The 18,997-nt window shown below is 31.3% G+C and overlaps 1 protein-coding gene across 3 annotated transcripts; it reads left to right on the top strand.

Moving 5' to 3' along the window:
- Positions 1 to 12,587: 12,587 nt before the first annotated feature.
- LOC131661814 (transcription repressor KAN1-like) lies at positions 12,588 to 18,380 on the top strand. Of its 3 annotated transcripts, none has more exons than XM_058931451.1 (6): positions 12,588 to 14,132; positions 14,289 to 14,365; positions 14,792 to 14,837; positions 15,306 to 15,459; positions 17,382 to 17,478; positions 17,918 to 18,380. In XM_058931451.1, exons 1-6 carry the CDS (start codon positions 13,220 to 13,222, stop codon positions 18,032 to 18,034), a joined length of 1,404 nt encoding a protein of 467 aa, XP_058787434.1. In that variant the 5' UTR covers positions 12,588 to 13,219; the 3' UTR covers positions 18,035 to 18,380. The 3 variants fall into 3 exon arrangements, with proteins under 3 accessions (XP_058787434.1, XP_058787435.1, XP_058787433.1); XM_058931452.1 differs by having other exon boundaries at positions 12,589 to 14,132; positions 15,315 to 15,459; positions 17,379 to 17,478; XM_058931450.1 differs by having other exon boundaries at positions 12,590 to 14,132; positions 17,379 to 17,478.
- The last annotated feature ends 617 nt before the right edge of the window (positions 18,381 to 18,997 follow it).

Raw genomic sequence — 18,997 nt, 5'->3', positions numbered from 1 at the left:
ACAAATATAAACTAGTACATGTAATTGAAAATAAAAGAAAATTAAAATTTTCTTAGCTGTGATCTGGTGTGATTGTTTCTTGGAAGTCCACCATGGGCACGCGTTGTAAGCCTTCTGATCTGGCGTTGTGGCAATCCAATGGCTGTGGAAGGAGGACGTATGGAAGTCACACGCAGGACGTAAACACCAAACCTGCGAATAATGTTTATTGAAAAAATAGATGGAGAATTTGAGACGCTGGGGATCGAACCCGCGTCTCTTGGATTAAGAGTCTTTCTCCTTAGCCATCTGTGCCAGCTTCATATGTTATCAACAAATGCACGAATAAATCTTAATATATTTATTTCGCGTGAATCACAACTTTAAAATTAAAACCCGCGCCCAGCTTCGTCCCCGACCTCTGCTTTTCTGCAAATAAAGGTAACACCTTTACCTACGGTGCCCTTGCGTGGCCATAGGTGTTTTCCATTAATCCTGCAAATTATCATCAACAAACACAAACAAATAACCCAGATCGAACGCACGTAACCTCACGAGTCCAATGGGACCTTTAATTTAGTCTGAAATCGGCTCTAACTAAGTCTCCCCAAAATCAAGAACATGAACCCTAATCATGGTGGATTCACCAATATGCAACCAAACTCAAATTAAATGGCACAGACATATTGCAAACATTACTACAAACGTAATCATGTATTCGGAATTTATTTATAATGCCAGAATGAATACGATTGATTGCAAAATTTGGATGGTCAAACCGTGACTTAGCGAAGGAGCTTTGTGAAGCTTCAGACCTGCACAGGTATTGGAGAATGATCAGTGACGCCTCAAGAACGTTTTTGAATCTCCAAGGCACTCGAAATCGATCCCTATCCCAAAAACGAATTTGATTTTTTTTCTTGGAAATTTAGAGCGTGGTACGAGTTCTTCAGCCCCCTAATCCTTGTGATTTTCCTTCCAATTTATAGTGAAATATTAGGTCTTGGAGATTATTCTGATTGAATCTAAATTGGGAATATTTGATTTAGATCAAGAAGCTTGGGTCTCTTTTGGAAAGTTTTGGTGTTACCTTAGCGCATGAGAGCAACCTCTGATTCTCCTTAATTTTTATTTTCTATTCTTAATGATAATCCATACTAACATAATAATACAAACTACAACAAAAAAACGTGACCTAATAATATAAGTTAATAAATAAAAATAACTACACCAACAAATAATAAAAATTCTACTTAATACAAACTAATGATTAAAACTAATTCCTAATATTATGAAATAAAAGACAATAGAAATAACTATACTAACTAATAATGAAAATTCTATTTAATATAAACAAATTATTAAAAAACTAATTCCTAACATAATGAAATAAAAGACTATAAATAAAATAAGAGGAGAAGGTAGGATTCGAACTCGGGTCTTAACAATCACACTCCTTACCTCGCTTTACACCCGCTAGACCAACATGTTCGTTCGAGACAAGATGTCATTTGTAAATATATGAAGAGTTTGACAATATACTTCAAGTTGAATTTAGTAGTCAGATGAATCATGAGGGTATATGCACATGAAAAAAAAAAGCAAATATATGAGGGCAAATTTTGGGGTATGACAAGATGCAAAACCAAATTTGTTCCGACACTAAGTGCACATGTTGACCCCAAAGGGAGTTAACCTTGAAGGGAACATGGTGAACCCTAGAGGTAAAATACCTTAAGGGGAACATGGAGACCTCGGAGAGTACGAAAACCGAAGGACACATGCTGATCTCAAAAGTGGAATTGTTAAGCTTTCATACGTAACAACTTTCTTGAACATATATATCATCTCATTAAAAATCTACCCTTCTAGATAAAAAAGAGGGCTCCCTTATTGCTTTATTAATGTAGTTTTAACATGTTACATTGTAATGACGGATTACAATTATACCATATAAACTAAATGTATTAATGACTTAACTTCACGACATTCCAGCATCTAGGAGTTTCTTCGCACTACTATGGAAAACACATATGACAATGATTGTGAAATACATATAACGACGGTTTTCTGTTTGTTGTTAGGTAATGTGTGATTGTAATTATATGCTTTCCACCATGGGCATGTGACCGTGGTGATAAACTAGGTAGTGCACTACCTATAACAACGGTTATTTCAAACAACCGTTGTGATGTATATAAAGGTCATGGGTTCAAAACCTAGCAGCATCAATTAATTTGAAAAAACATAACATTTCACCACAGTTATAAAATATAACTGTTGTGGTATGTACACATGAGTTTATTATAAAATATGTGGATTGCTTTTTCCCCCTGTCACTCACTAAACATATACAACCATATTAAAATTGATGTAGAAGATAATAATCCGACAAATTAAATTATTCTTGAAAAACAATTTAAACGAACCACTATTTTTCAAATTGCATCCATCTCATAATTCATCTCATGCTCTTTAATATATAGAATTTGGTTCAATTCCCCAATTTCTTCAAAGCAACGCCTCTTTCTCTTCTAGTTTATTTTGCAAAGCATCAATATGTTGACTAATTCGGAGTGATCATCATCGCTATCATCATCATCATCATCATTAATTTAATCGATGATGATGAGTCAAAATTTCTAACAAATTTAATGTTTTGCAATATAAACTAAAATAAAATAAAGCATTACTTTGAAGAATTCAGGGCATTAAACCAAGTTACATGTGTTAAAGAGCGAGAGATGAATTACAAGATGCTTGCAATTAGAAAAAAGTGATTGATCTAAGTTGGTTTTTAAATATAACTTAATTTTTAGATTATGATTTTTATATTAATTTAAATGAATGCATGTTCACTGAAAGGTTAGTGAAACAATTAATCTACATACAATATAATAATCTCAATTGGATCTTCTGTTAATCTACATAAGAAATTAATGCCACAAGATTAATAAAAGTGAAACATTGCTAAGTCGCAAGAAAGTTTTTTCATGTGACTTAGCAATGTTTTATTCTTGTTTTGAGAAACATTTATAAACAACAACATAGAACAACAAAACAACAACAACATACAACAACATTTATCAACATTTATCAAAAAAATGACAACAACATAAAACAACATATTGACTTTAGGTTAATTTTTAAACTACATCCATAGTATGCAATTTCTTGAGTTTATTTTTTTCATTCACCTTCCCTACAAGTCAAGAAACACTATGCCAAATTTAAACAAATTTGGAAACATAAACTCTTGAACCAGATTTAGAAACATAGACTCTTGATCCGACTTTGGAAATATAAAAAACTTAAAAAAATACCATGCCAAATATTAACCCTCTGTAACACCAAACAAAATGAACATTTCAAGGAATGACGTACCTTAAAAGTTCTTCAATGGTGATGAAAATTAGAACCCGTACAAAGAAAAATAGAAGAAAGCCTACGAAGAAGAAGAAGAAGAAGAAGAAGAGAAATATAGTGTGAATTCAAGACTCTCCATCCATTTGGTTTTAATGAAGACAAAGAGAAAGTCAAATGATCATGGAAAAAGAATGAAAAAGTCTCAAGCACTCAACTACTCTTAAGCACTCAACTAGCATCAAGTGTTCAAGACATTCTCATCACCTGTCAAAGACTTGCTTGGATTTGATTATTTATGTTGATGTAAAAGCATGTAATTTTTATGATAGTTATAGTGCTCAAAATGATCAACATCTTCATTTGCATGCATATCAAAATCCTTGTTGCTAGCCACTCTTTCTACATACTGTCAAAACTGATTTTTCACAAATTGACTAGCGTAACCGGTTACACTCACGAAAATTCCTTTTACAGGGCTACTAGAATTCATATTTTGAGAGGCGTAACCGATTACAGCTTTTCCCGTAACTAGTTACGAGCGCGAAAATTTCAAATTTTTTTAGGTGACACTTCAGCGTAACCGATTACACCCTTTCCTGTAATTGATTACACTGAAGTAGTGACTGTGTTTCATGTTCAAATCTAAATCAAACGAACCTATTGTTTCATCCTTCAACCATGGAACTAATTCATGAATTTATACTTTTTCATAAGGGTGTTAAAAGGTTATAAATACCCTCATTTTCAGATTTCAAAATCACCTCTTTCATTTGCAATTTAACCTCACTCTGTCCACAAACTTTCATACAAGTGTTTTACATATTTGAACTTTCATTGAAACATTTTTTGCACTTTGTTTCAAACCATTTCAGAAAAGTTTCTCATTCATTCATAAACACTTGAGTACTATTAATGTTGAAATTCTGGAACTTACACAAGAGATGTCAAGAGAGATGTCCTAACAACAAACAATGTCAAGACAGATGTTATAACATCCGCTAACTGACATCAAAAATATCAAAACAGAAATAAACTATAGAATGATAAATAGCACAAGTAATTGTTAACCCAGTTCAGTGTAACAACACTTAATATGGGGGCATCCAAGCAAGAAAGGAAATCTACTATTAGTAGTACTAGTTCAAAACCTCAGCAGTTCTAATTTACAACTTATACCCTAATCCCTACTCAATCTAACTTCTTCCAAGAAATCAACATCTAGATATGAGAAATCGACATCCCACTTCCAATCACCGCAGTGATAAACACAACCACACATCCCGTGACCAGAGGAACCAAATAGAAAGATTACACTATTAAATAAACAATACTTAGTCTTGCTTCACAACTTCAACTAAGAATAATACTTGATCTTACTTAAAAGATTTGATCAAGAACAATACTCAACTATCTTGCTTAAAAGGTTCAAGAGTGAGAACACACATACACCTCAATGTATCAGAAGATACATGAGTGACACAAAGAACAAAACACACAAAACACTTAAAGGACTCCCAAAACACCAACCCTTATTTTACACACATGGTTTTTATTTGTGAATACTTGCCATATGGGCTTGGACTTTGAAATAAATCCAGTCTTCTCCTTTCTAAAAACAGCTGTAAGATCTTCACAGAAAGTAGGAAGAAATTAAATCAAATATTAGTTTTCTAAAAGAAATCTAAAAGATTCTTTTTCTAAAAACCAAAACAAATCTGCGTTTGTCCTATACACTCCTTGATTTCTTACGCTTGTAATCCCAGGATGTTCTGGTGTAGGATGTCAAAACATATGGCAGAACATCTGTCAAAACATATAACAACTGAACATGTTATGATAGTAGGACAAGATGTTTAACATCTTGTTCAACATTAGTTAAGAACCATGTTTTAGCAAAATTATGTCAATCACAAAACTATATAACTAAAAAATGTCATTATAAATCGCTTGTTTGAAAGAGAAGATCAATCCTAGTGATTTATATATGTTCATCAATTTCTTTACTTAAATAATTTCTATATTTGGTTGTAATACCTTGTTGTCCAGTATTGTTGGAAACAAGAGAGTGGAAAAGAAATGATTTTTTTTCTTTTTCTACTTGACTGGTTTGTATACATTGCTTTCTAGGATTGTTGGAAGTAAGAGAGTTGAGTTTGAGAGGATTGTTCTCATTTCAACTTGGTTGATCACTAGATGATTGTTCTTGGTGATTGTGTTGGTCTTGTATGAGTCCTAACAATAGTAAAATCTCTTTCATATTGAAAGGGGACTAGAGTACTCTCGGGTTGTGAGGGCAACCGAGATACATCCTTGTGTTCTTTATCTTTTCATAAACACCTTCAATCCAGAAAAATAAAGTAACTTACCACTTAAATAAAAAATTGACCATAACACCTATTTCACCCCCTCTTAGGTGCACTCTTAAACTTAAAATTGGCGTCAGAACAAGATATAGGTAACTTGTTCCTAAAAGATCCTGAATGGCTTCTGCAAATCCGGATTTCATAGATGGTTATAGAAATAACAAGCCTCCGTTGTTTTGTGGCGAATATTTTGATTTCTGGAAAATACGCATGAAGGCGCATTTAGAGTCTTTGGGAAAAGAAGTTTGGAAAGCAATTGTAGAAGGTCCTTTCGTTTCAAGAAATGTTGTTAATGGTTTTGCCTCCATAAAGCCTGAAGCATAATGGGAAGAAGAGGATGAAAAAAAGGTCCTTTATGAAAAAAAGGATATAAATCTTCTTAAGGTGCACATAGCATGGATGGATTCCTTCGTATTTCGGCATGCATAACAGCGAAGGAAATAGGGGATACATTAGTGGAAACGCATGAAGATACCATTGAAGTTAAAAGATCTAGATTGAAGATGTTGAGTTAAGAATATAAATTATTTAGAATGAAGCCACGAGAATCAATCCATGACTTGCAGAAAAGATTTGTTCATTTGACAAATCACTTGAAAGCACTTGGTAAGACTCTTACTAACGATGAACTTAATGTTAAAGTGCTTGGATCTTTATCCAGGGAATGACAACCAAAAGTAACAGCAATATCCGAGAAAGAAAAGTCTATCCAAAATGACTTCCACAACATTGTTTGGAAAACTTCAAGAATATGAGAAGAAACTTGGAAGACTTGAAAAGCATGAAATTCAAGTAAAAGATTCAAAAGACACTTCCTTAAAGACGAGAGTCAAACATTATGATAACAATCAAGAGGATGAGTCCACTAGTGGTGAATTACTTAATAAATTTAAAATTTTATATAAAACCGTGCCAACACAAAAGAAACAAATTTTATCTCTTGAAGAAAAGATTAACACCGTAGAAAAAGATTTTAAAGTTGAAAAATAAACATTTCTTGAAAAAGAAAAACAGAAGTTTACATGCAAATATTGCGAGTCACATTCTTTTCAAATTGTCCAATTTAAAAGAGTTCTTGAAAGATATGAAAAAGGACAAAGTGGATGGGACATTATCCTTAGTCAACAAAGATACTCCAATGATAAAAGTGAACTTAGTTATTTTAAATTTGATAAAACAAGTACTAGTAAAACAATCTTTGTTAAGGCAAGTGACCAATCCAACAAAGAGAAAGTGAAGCACACACAAATAATTCATAGTCACCCTAAGAAGAGATTTCCTAATAAGAAATATTGTGTGCCTAGATATAAAAGTAAGTTTGTTCCTACTTGTTTTTATTGTGGAATAGTTGGTCTCACACCTAATGCTTGCTATGTAAGGAACTTTAGTGTTGCTTGTGTTCTTTATCTTTTCATGCACTTAATCATTTTCATAAACACCTTCAAACCAGAAAAATAAAGTAACTTACCACTAAAATCAAAAAATTGACCATAGCACCTATTTCACCCCTATTAGGTGCACTCTTAAACTTACAGATAGATAATAAATAAAGAGTGTTGAACTTGATTACCTTTTGTATGAAGAAGAAGAATGACGATTCTGCATATGGAATATGGAAGAAGAAGAAATAATATTAGAGTTTTTCTTTGAGAGAGACGATGCCTATTCTCTCAAGAAGCGAGAGTTAAATTCGCTTGTATAAAGGTAAAATATTTCACCACAATTTTATTATTAAAATTGTGATGAAATATAACGTCTTTTACAACAGTTTATTTTACTAACCGTGGTGATAGATATTTTAATTTTGTTATATATATAATATTATAAGGACAACATTCTTTGTAACAAAAAAAATAGAAAATTGTTGGTATCGGTATTCGAACTCTGTCACTCCATGAACATTTAACCACAGTTACTTATAATGACAGTAATGAAATGTCTTTTGGTAAATATAAAAAAAAAACGTGCCCAAAAATGAGGTATTACCACAGTTTACTATGCGAACGTTGTAATATTTTGTTGCTAAAGGTATATTTTGTAATAGTATCTCCACCTTAATTTTCCAACTTGTAATCTCCTAATGACAGCTTTTAGCGTATTTGCTACGGGTCTTCCCAGCAGAGCGAAACTCGTTGATCTTAGTGGACGCTACTGCTTGATTTAGTACCAAGATCACCCACCTTCATTTTAAGGGGAACTACTAGAGAGTAACAACAATAATAATGCCCACTAATTACTATCCCTTTGTTTGAGCCTAACAAGTATAAGGGTCTTTAACACTGTTGCTTCCTGTATGTCAAACTTATCAAGATCACTACTTGTGATCCATAGATGAGTTACTGATGTTGGGATGACATCACGCCATTAGCATAAGTCGGCCACAAGATCGATATATCTCATTTAGGGAGTGTGAGTCATTGATGTTGAGCTAGTATATGGCCCTTAGTTTAAGTAGGCCATGAGCCAAGGGAGCTCTTGCGATTCTTGCTTGACCTCGTCCGTTCCCCTCAGAGCATTCTCTAATCTATACGCATGGAATGAGGAGGTCAATTGATGTCGAGTGAATCCTAAGTCGATATAAATATATTTGTACACACACTCACAAACACAAGGCGCGTAAGAGCAAAGTGTTTTATCCAAATTGAAATCCGAAAAACCTAATCTGGTATAGATATATAGGTACCACTACTACGAAAAACACATCTAACATTGAATGCAAAATGCATTCGACGTCGGTTAAGTAAGAAAGGTAACGTAGGTCATCATGAAAAGCTACCCCTTATTACCTCGGTTATTGAAACGACGAGGGGTAAAGTTAACTGCACGTGGGCTCGATTTCCAACATCAGCATTTTCATTATTTTTAGAACTGGATAGAGAACCACAACAATATGGACATAAATGGAGAATAACAACAAAAAGAACAAAATTAACAAGAACAAGAATAACATGAGTGACACAATTCAATAGGAACGTACATTGTACACATTATTACATCAAACTATGCATAAGATGGAGTGGAAGGAATATCAAAGAAGTGAAAAACAAATTTGAAAAGACAAATAGATGTAATTATTCAGCAGCTCAAGGTAGCTAGTATATCAGAAGATCTTTCCAACTTCCAATATAAGAAAACATGGAGAATTAAAGAAGCAATAGTTAGAAGGAATTAATTACTTGACATGCATGGAATCTTTTGGCTTTTAGACTTTCAAAGATTCAATATAAAAGCAAATAACTTCATCCAGAGAAATCATAGAAAATGAAGAATCAAAATGACTACTTTTGCTGAAACTTTATCCAAAGAAATCAAAGACGAGGTCCAAGTCATGAAAGAACAAAAACAGAAACAGAGTGCTTCATCCAATGCTGAGAGAACATAAGCTGATGTGGATGTAGAGGTCTAATTCGTTGAAAGAGATCATGCTACAGAACCTTTGAGACCCAGGAGAGATCTCAGGAAGAGGAGATCAAGAAGAAAAAAGGTGAAGAGGTCAGTCATCATCGATTTTGATGATGATGAAGCAGGTTATACTTGGTCAAACATTCTGTCAGCCAAAGGATTTAAATATAGTTAACAAAAAATGTCCTTTTTGTAATTTTATTCAATGAAAATCTAAATCTAAAATAACCCTCAGTAATGCTTCTCAACAACAACAACATGCAACAACAACAATAATGGAGAACAACAGCAACAACAAGAACAAGAGTAATGGAGAACAACAACAACAACAACAAGAACAATCGTAATGGAGAACAACAAGAATAACAGTAATGCAGAACAATAATGGATTACAACAACAACAAGATCACTAATAACATACCGGTGAGAGAGTTTTTCGTTCGCTATGACTCCTTGGAGAAGAAGTATTCTATCGTTAGGGCTCGAAAATTGATTTAGGTAGACATTTAAGGAATTAAAAAGATAAAGAGTATTTATCTCGATAACCTAAAAAACCAAGGTAACAAACCATCCTGTAAAATCTAAAATAAATAAAGGCGCCTTTTTGGTTGCAAAAAAAAAGGGATTTTTTATCTCGGTTTTATAGAAAACTGAGGTAACAGATCCGTCATAAAATCGAAAAAAATAAAGGCACCTTTTTGGTTTCATATAAAACATTAAATAAAAGGAGTTGGGAATAAAACCTCAAACCCTAATTATATATTTGCCAGTTTTATTTAAACCTGAGGTAACTAATTTTTTATTATTATTTTTTAAATAAAACAAGGCGCTCCGGTCACATGTACCCGCAGTTTTTTATCGTATGTGGTAAAAGTTTCGTCATAAAAAATGTTATTTATTGTAATGTTCATTGTCTTCCACACATAAGGGCATATATGGAAAAGTGTTTTGACCTAAAAAACCGGGAAGAGAGATAGGTTTGCATATAAGCATACATATACAGTTAATATAATAATATTTTCTTTTAAGAAAAGACAATTAGTAGCTTATTGGTATTATTTATAAAGTAATTCAAAAATAATAAATTGTTGGAATTAAACTCAAACTTTAAGTAATTCTTTATCACTATACAATAACAATGAAGGAAACAAGAAAGAAAATTTGGAAAGCAAAGAACTAGGGTTTTACGAAAATAAAAGGAAGAAAATGATGATTTTCTACAGAATTTCTCTCTGACCATAAACTGTGAAAAATCTCTTATTCACTTGCAACTACAAATTCTGTGAATACTCAACTTGTTACAAAATAGAGATTACTCCCTCTATTTATAGTTTTAGGTTTGCTTTATCCCTAAGCCAAATCCCAAAACATAAAAGTCCAAAATACGTATTTTAGACCCTAGTCGAAATACTGTGTGAAAGTAACTGTTTTGACACTTCGACAACTATATACAATTCGATAAACTAAACTTTTCGACACACCTTATATCAAGCAACATGCTGCTTCGAAACAAATAATTACAATCTAACATAAATATCTTTAGTAATTTAAAAATAAACTTATTAATATAAGAAGATTTTGGTTCAAAATATACATATCAAAGGGAGTAAATCAATAAAATCACAAACCTAAGAGACATATGATGTAAATGTATAGTTCAGCATGTGGATGTCATTAATTAAGGAGCATTAGTTTTGAAGAAGCATACAAAAGAAGAAACGGACAAAAAACCCTTTGTAGTGTGGTCTTTCTCACTCTCACTATAGTCAATGGTATTTTTTCATATAATATAATGTAACTTAATTATTATTATTATTCAATGGAGTATTGTATAGTATAGTATAGCCAGTAGTACATACAGAACATTATAAAAATCCATTCCGACCTGAGAATATAAAAATTGTAACAACATAAAGGCGTTGTCCATTGTCCAGTAACCGATCTTTCCCACATAAGCAAGGGAGCATATATCGCACATGAACACTGCATTTCTGTGTTTTTCTCTAATGCTAGTACAGTACTTCAGTGACGAAATATAAATGAAAATGAGTTGAGATTTATTTGATCTAAAATTTAAAATCATTTTATGTTAAAGATTAAAAAGAAATTGAAGATTCAAAATTCAAGTTCTAGTGTCAATTTATACTAACAATTAAGTTTTAATAATTAGACTTTAAAAAAATTATATTAGTTATAGTCTCTAAAATATATATTGTATTCATAAATTTTTTAAATAAATATATATTATTTTTACATGGGAATTTAAATAGCATTTGTAAAAAGAGTGTTCTTTCTGTTAATTAAGTTTTTAAAATTATTAAGAATATAATTCTTTGATCTAAATCAAACCAATGTTTTTAAATATTACACTTAAAATTTATTTTAAAAATAAATAAAAGAAATTAGATGATAAATAGTTAAAAGTATTACAAAAGAAACAACTTTATTGCTTTAATATAAAATATTTTCTTAGTTTTTTTCTCTTATTATTGGATCCTTTCTAATTTTAAAATAGAATAATTATTTTGCCGTATTCCATTATTTATAATGTGATTTCTATTAAATGATTCAAGATATGAATTAACTTTTTCGAGTGAATGCAGGAGTTTATAACTTGTTAGGTTAGATTTTTATTCTTGTAATAAATATTTTTCTACAAACATTAACTAATGTTGTCTCATAAAAGATGAATTTATAAAATTAAATAAATTGTCAACCATTTTAACACCACAATCAACTTTCTTATTTTTTATGATTTACTTTGAAAGTTATATTTTTAGAAAGAAAAGTAGTATAAATTAAAAGGATAACAACTGAGCCTTCTAATCTCAAAGTAAATTGAGTTTGAATTATTTGAAGAGAGTTGAAAAATGATCACATGTATCATTTAAATAAATAAAAAATATTAAAATTTAATGAAATTTCGATTAAATTACAATTTTAATCTTTCTTTTTTAATTTATTCCCAAATACTATTATGTATATTTAAAATTTAAAATTCAAACAATTTTGAGTTGATTTGGGCTTAAAACTTTTTTTTAATCAAGATATATTAAAAAAACCAAAAGTTCTACAAGAGATTACAAAGGAGAAAAAAGCTCAAACCAAAAGAAAATTACCCACCATTAAAAATAATTTTAAAATAATTTTTCCTTAATATTAATTTTAAAATAAATCCATAAGTAATTGTATTTTTAAATCTAATTCATTTTCTAATACTAATATATAATATATAAAAAATCATCCAAAATATTATAATATTAAATTTGAGAGCGTTTAGCTCAGATCCTATCATGCATGTACTATTTAATATTTTATTAATTCTTTAGAATGTAGTATATTAATCTTCAAAGCCTTCTTCTTATCTTCTAATGGTCTGATTTGTAAATATTAAATTAATTTAAATTCCTGAAAGACTTAAAAAATAAAAATATTTGTTTATCATACGTCTCACTATAGTGTCATTTTCCAAGATATACTCTCGAGGAAAACAAAACGCAAATCCACCTGTTTTCTTTTCCATGCCTTTCTGGAATATTTTTCTTTTCCATTTCACCATTTCCTCTTACAATAATTATTATTTTCCTTCCCTTCCATTCCATCCTGCAAAAACACAACAACACTAGTCTTCTCCTATCTTCTATCTCTCTTTCTCTTTCTCTCTCTCACATCTCACTTTCTTTCATGCTCTCTTCTTCTTCTTTCTCTTGACTCATTCTTCTTTTTCAACTTAACTTTCTCTCTCTCCAATCTTGTTTCTTTTTTTTTTCATCTAAATTTTTTATCTTATTTTATTCAAAAGTATATCACAAGGTTTTCTGCTTCTTCTCAGATAGATAAAAGAGCTAGAGAGTAAGCTAGCTTTCCAGATTCTTTCCAAGAAAAGCCTAAAAAAAGAAGAAAATTAAATCACACAAAAAAGTCCTTAATATTGTGTTGAAGCCTTTGAAGTTTGAACTAAACAATCTTGTTTGGGAATATTGCACTTTTTTTTTGGTTTAATCTGATTTTAATAAAGGAGAAAGAAGAAAAAAAAAGCTCTTGTTGTCTTTGATATATATTTTTGTACCCTTATATCAAGTTTTTAGTATACCTTTTTTCTAAAGAAGATGCCCTTGGAAGGGATTTTCATTGAACCAACAAATCCAACATCAACACAAACTCAACCTGATCTTTCTCTTCACATAAGTCCACCAAGTACTTCTTCTTCTTTGGTTTCCAACAACATAGACACAACTCATTTACTCAATTATGAACCTCGCAATTCATCAAGAACTTTTGCTCAAACTCAGACTCAGACTCAAGCTCAAGCTCACACTGAACTTTCTCTTGGAAGAAATTTCAGTGGTGGTGGTGTTCAAGAACTACATCAACAACAACAACCACATAACCCTTATTATCAAACCCATCAATCTCATTTCCCTAATCTTCAACATCACCACAACTCGACAACTACAACGAGTACAACAACAAATTCTACCTCAATGAATCACATAAATTACGGTGTCTCTTTGCTCGATGTATCATCCTCCTCTTCCTCGGAAGGTTTAAGACCAATCAAAGGAATCCCGGTCTATCACAACCGTTCATTCCCTTTCTTACCAGCCATGGAACATTCCAGAGAAAAAGATCCAAAGATGTGTTTATATCACCACATGCCAAATTCAACTCCAACTCCTTCTCCTTCTTCATCATCTCCTCTTTCCCCCTACATCACTACAGGAGCCTTAGATCCCATGTCGTTCTTAAACTCCAGTGGCTCAGCGGCCGCTTACCGAGCCGCTGTAGCCACCAGGTTTAACAACAACGAACCCTTCAAATCTCATCAATACCCATTGCACCATCATCATCATCACTCGCACTACGGTAGCCTCGGACTCGGAAACTCCGAAGCATCCATGAGATCAAGGTTTCTACCAAAGCTACCAACAAAAAGAAGCATGAGAGCACCAAGAATGAGATGGACAAGTACCCTCCATGCTAGATTCGTTCACGCCGTTGAGCTTCTTGGTGGCCATGAAAGTAATAATTTCTTTTTTTATATATATTTAAATTAATTATTACTCTTTTTATTTTATTTTAACGAAATCAACACTATTAGGTGGGTGTTATTATCTAAAAATCTTTTATTATTATTATTATTTATTTCACTAATGTAATTTAGATGGTGAAATTTAGGAGCAACGCCAAAGTCAGTACTTGAACTGATGGATGTGAAGGATCTCACATTAGCTCATGTAAAAAGCCATTTGCAGGTTTGTTTTTAGTTTCTATCTCTCTCTCTATCTCTCTATCTTGGTGGATGAAATTTGGACACAGTAACCAATGAAAATGAAAGAAAAGCAGTGAGTGAGTGAATGAATGAATGAATGTGTATGCTAAGAAGAAGACTTTATCATCTGAGAAGACCAGACACAAAACAGTCTCTGATTATAGTCATAGAAAGAGAGAAGAGAGAGAAACATAAACTGACAACAACATAAAAAAAAAGTCATCATTTTCCAATAATGCAACAATCTCTTCAACAATCAAACCACATTCCAGAGAGAATTTGACATATTCAAAACGAGATCTATATTTTTTATTTTATTTTTTTTTTTAATTTTCTTTATCTATGCTTATACTAATTTTGATTGATTAGTGTAAATTTTTTGATTTGTTTTCTGATTTGTTCTTAACAGATGTATCGAACTGTTAAGACTACTGATAAACCAGCAGCTTCTTCAGGTAATTCATATTGCTAAATCTTCAACCATTTTTTAATTCATTTTCTTCATAATCTTATATAATCAATTAGGTTTTAAAGAAAATCTATCATCGCAAAAACGGCTGCAACAAAACCATATCAGATTCTAAAACAGATACTTTTATTCATTGTTTTTTTGTGATAAAGAATAAATTTTGATTAATTCACAGCGTCGTAACATCTTTACCGGCTAAAATCGCATGGCCGTTATTTTAAGAGAATGTCATCACTTGTGACTTACTTACTGCCTTATTCTTTACAAGAGATTTTTTTTCCTACTGTTACTTTTTTTGTTATGTTATACCGTAAATACCCTTCTTTCTATGGTCTCTCTATCATTAAAGTGTAAATATATATGAACACTTTTGAGATTTTAATTTAAATGTGTGCATGCATATTACTTAATTTGATTTTTGAGTAATTAATTAAAAATTAACTTTTTGGATTAGGACTTTCAGATGGATCTGGAGAAGATGATGTACCTCAAATTGGAAGCAATGGTGGACTTCGTCAGTTTTCAGATCAAAGAAGCTTGAATGATAGACCAATACAACAAGATATGGATTACTCTTCCACAACCACTCTTTGGAGTAATTCTTCAAGGTAACACTATTTTCCAATGTTGCATTTTCAATAAAATTTTTAAGTTCATATATTTAATTTAATTTTAATTTTTTTGATTGATTTGCTTTAACTTTTGCATGGTACCTCTTATAAAAACCAATGCAAACCCACGTCCACAACACTCTCTTTTTTATGAAGAATAAAAAGGGTTCTTGTGGCCAGCTTTTACTTTAAACTTGTGTGTGTTCCATTTTCTTCTTTCTTTTCCTTCTTTTGTGTAATCTTATGAAGCCTTTAATTCATGAGTTCATACAACAAAAGAATGATACAAGACATAATCAAAGGTTAATTAGTTAGGATAAAAGAAAAGCAACACAAAGCTTTATAATTTGCTTTGTTTTCTTTCTGTTCTCCTTTGACTTATGTGTATGTTTGTCTCTAGTACATAATATATCACTAATTCCAATGCTTATTTGATCATATCTCCTTTATTAATATAAATAAGAATCTTGATTTGTGAACATGTGGATTACATAAAACCCAAATGATTAATTAAAGTCCTTGATAATATTGACCATGTATTCCTCTAAGTAACATTGTTATTAACAATTTATATTTTGAAATATTTTTGATTTTTAATACACTTTTTTTTACTGGTCAACTAAAAACTCATACACACAACCTGTATACTAGGTTCGAACCCTGATAATATCGTGAACTTAATAATATTTTTCAATAAAAAAAAATTACATTTTTGAAATATATTACTCACTCTTTTGCTATAATACATGTCTTTAAAATCTAGCTTATAGTTAACTAATGTTTTGATGTTGACACTTGACATTCTCTGCAATAATCTATATTCATATATGTCCAGTTCTACCTTTATATTAGCTATAATATTTTATAATTTGAGAGGCATGTCTTTCACTTATTCGGTAATTTCAGAATATATAAATAATAAATCTTATGATTTGCACTGTTTGTCATGATTGAAAAACATTACCTTAAGTAAACTAAAAATATCTCTTTGCGACAAAAACAAATTATCAATCTACTAAGTAAACATTAGTGGTGGTAGAGGCATATATCATGCAATGCTCATATTAGTAAGTTTGGAATTATTTTTCTGTGTAATTGGTAGATTAGCATGCTAGTTGCTTAACCATATTAATATATCATTCATGACTGTGTTTTTTTTTTTTTTGCCATTGTGAACTTATTTTTTCTTTATAAGCGATTAATACGGTAGTTGTTATATTAGGGAGCGAGTAGGGGTGTGCAAAATATCCGGTTTTGATGTCCAAATCCATAACCAAACCTAAACCACTTTTAAATATCCGGATATAATTGAATGGTTATTAACCGGTTTAGTTATTAATGGTTTGGTTATCCATTCATATAATCCGGATATAATTAAATGGTTATTAACCGGTTAAATTATTTTGGATTCGGTTATAATCCGGTTATTATCCAAATCCAAATATTTTAATTCTCAAAATATTAAAAAAAATTGAAAAAAAATATTTTCGGAAAAAATAATTTTCAAAACTGGATTTTAAAAAAAAACCGGTTATATAATCATAACCAAATTTATAACCGGTTTTATAACCAGTTTTAATTAAAATGTGGTTATGGTTATAAATCCAAATCATTTAAATGGTTTTAAAATGGTTATGGTTTGGTTTTTGAAAATAACCAACCATGCACACCCCTAGGAGCGAGTCCTCATCTTTTTACTCCTTCACTCCTGATGTCTCTGCATTGTTACAAACCGAACTGACAGAGGAAGAGGAAGTTGTTGTGAACTTGTGATAACGATTACTAACTAGTCTATAGTTTGTTACAAAGTATAGATACATACTCATGCATTATTTTTGTATACCTATGTACAATTGAACTGATCCAATTTTTTTTTCTTGGTTGTGTCTTTTTCATCTTACTTGAATTATGATCAGTAGTAGAGAACCATGGCCACAAACTAGTCCTAACGATGTAGACGGTTTCAGACCAGCTATCTTCCAGTCACAACCAGTATCAGGAGTGCATCAAATTCAGGTATTAATAATAGGTTTAATCTATTTGTTAATATAAATATAAACTTTTTTTATATATGACTTTAATCTTTATGCATTGTGAATGTTAAGTTGTTTTTCATGTGCATTTAGTTATGTTTATCTATTGCCTAATCATTTAGCAAGTGTAACAAGTTATGAATGAATTCAGATTTTTTGCACTCAAGATCTCTCACATTCTGGACATCAGTGGTCATTCGATTAAGATCACGTAGTCGAAAGCTCAATGACCACTGATATCCAGAATATGTGTGAGGAATCTCAGACGGCAAAGAATCCAAAATCATTAGAAATCTTAGTGACAATATGAAATGATTGAATACATGTACAAACTAGTACATATTTTATGATAACAATATATACAAATCAAAATCATTTTATACGTGTTATTTGATTTACGCGAATGATTGTTTCTCATGCAGGATTGTGATTCGAATCAACTGAAGAACAATTTGTCGGGATCTAACTTAGAGTGTAAGAACCCAAGCTTGGAGTTCACATTAGGCATACCAGATTGGAATGGCAAAGGACAAGCCTAATTAATTTCCTTTGGTTCCCATATTAATTAGTTGTCTCTATTACTTTTGCATTCATTTAATTATAATCCAAAATATGACATAACTTCATCATGCAGTGGTGTATTAGATTATATATAAATTGGTGTGAAGAAGGAGAAGAAGAAGAAGAAAAAAGTCCTACATATATAGTTCTACTAAGTTCCATAATTTTCAGAAGTAATTTTCTGAGTTCATGAACAATTTTGTTTAGCCTTTTTCTTGTATTTATTTTTTATTTATTGGTGAGGTGGAGGTATTTACAAGGAGAAGCTAATGTAGAAGAACAAGGAGGGGAAGAAATTAATAGTAAACTTTTATTTTGGTTAAACTATAATTCTCATTTTCCTCTTGCTCTCTATCTATTTCAATTTTTCTTACATACATGCTCTCCCACTTTGCACTTACTAGTATTGCCCATGCTTTAAATATCCCCAAGGATTCCAAAAAAAGGAGACAATTAGGGCAAGATGTGGGCATAAGAAAACCATTTTTTTTTCTTTATACCACCGGTTTAGTCCAGTTTGGGGGCGAGTTCTGGCATATCGAAGTGTGGTTCTCCCTACCAAGTCCAGCGCCAATCACCACTAGACCAACTAACGATTGGTTTATCACTCTTAATAATGATGAGCCAAGAAATAATTAGGGTTGTTGTTAAAGTTAACCAAAATAAGAATAAAAATAATAATTCTGATTTTTCAGAAAACAGTTAAATGGCTCAATGGCTATAATCAAAGGAAGTTGAAATTACAAATTTGTCATCAGTGACATACTTGGCTTTAGGAAATTCAAATAACAGGAAAATAAATAAAAGGGCCAATACAATTGACTTTTTAAAATCAAAGCCTTGAAGCCAAAAAGGCTTCTAAGTGGGTTTGGTCGTCAATTTTGATTCGATGATCTTGTCAATATTCATTGGATCATGTTAAAACTTGTAATTATGTCACA

Source organism: Vicia villosa, linkage group LG3, assembly GCF_029867415.1.
Source record: "Vicia villosa cultivar HV-30 ecotype Madison, WI linkage group LG3, Vvil1.0, whole genome shotgun sequence".
In the NCBI taxonomy this organism is placed as follows: domain Eukaryota; kingdom Viridiplantae; phylum Streptophyta; class Magnoliopsida; order Fabales; family Fabaceae; genus Vicia; species Vicia villosa.
This window is presented reverse-complemented; position numbering and strand designations above follow the sequence as displayed.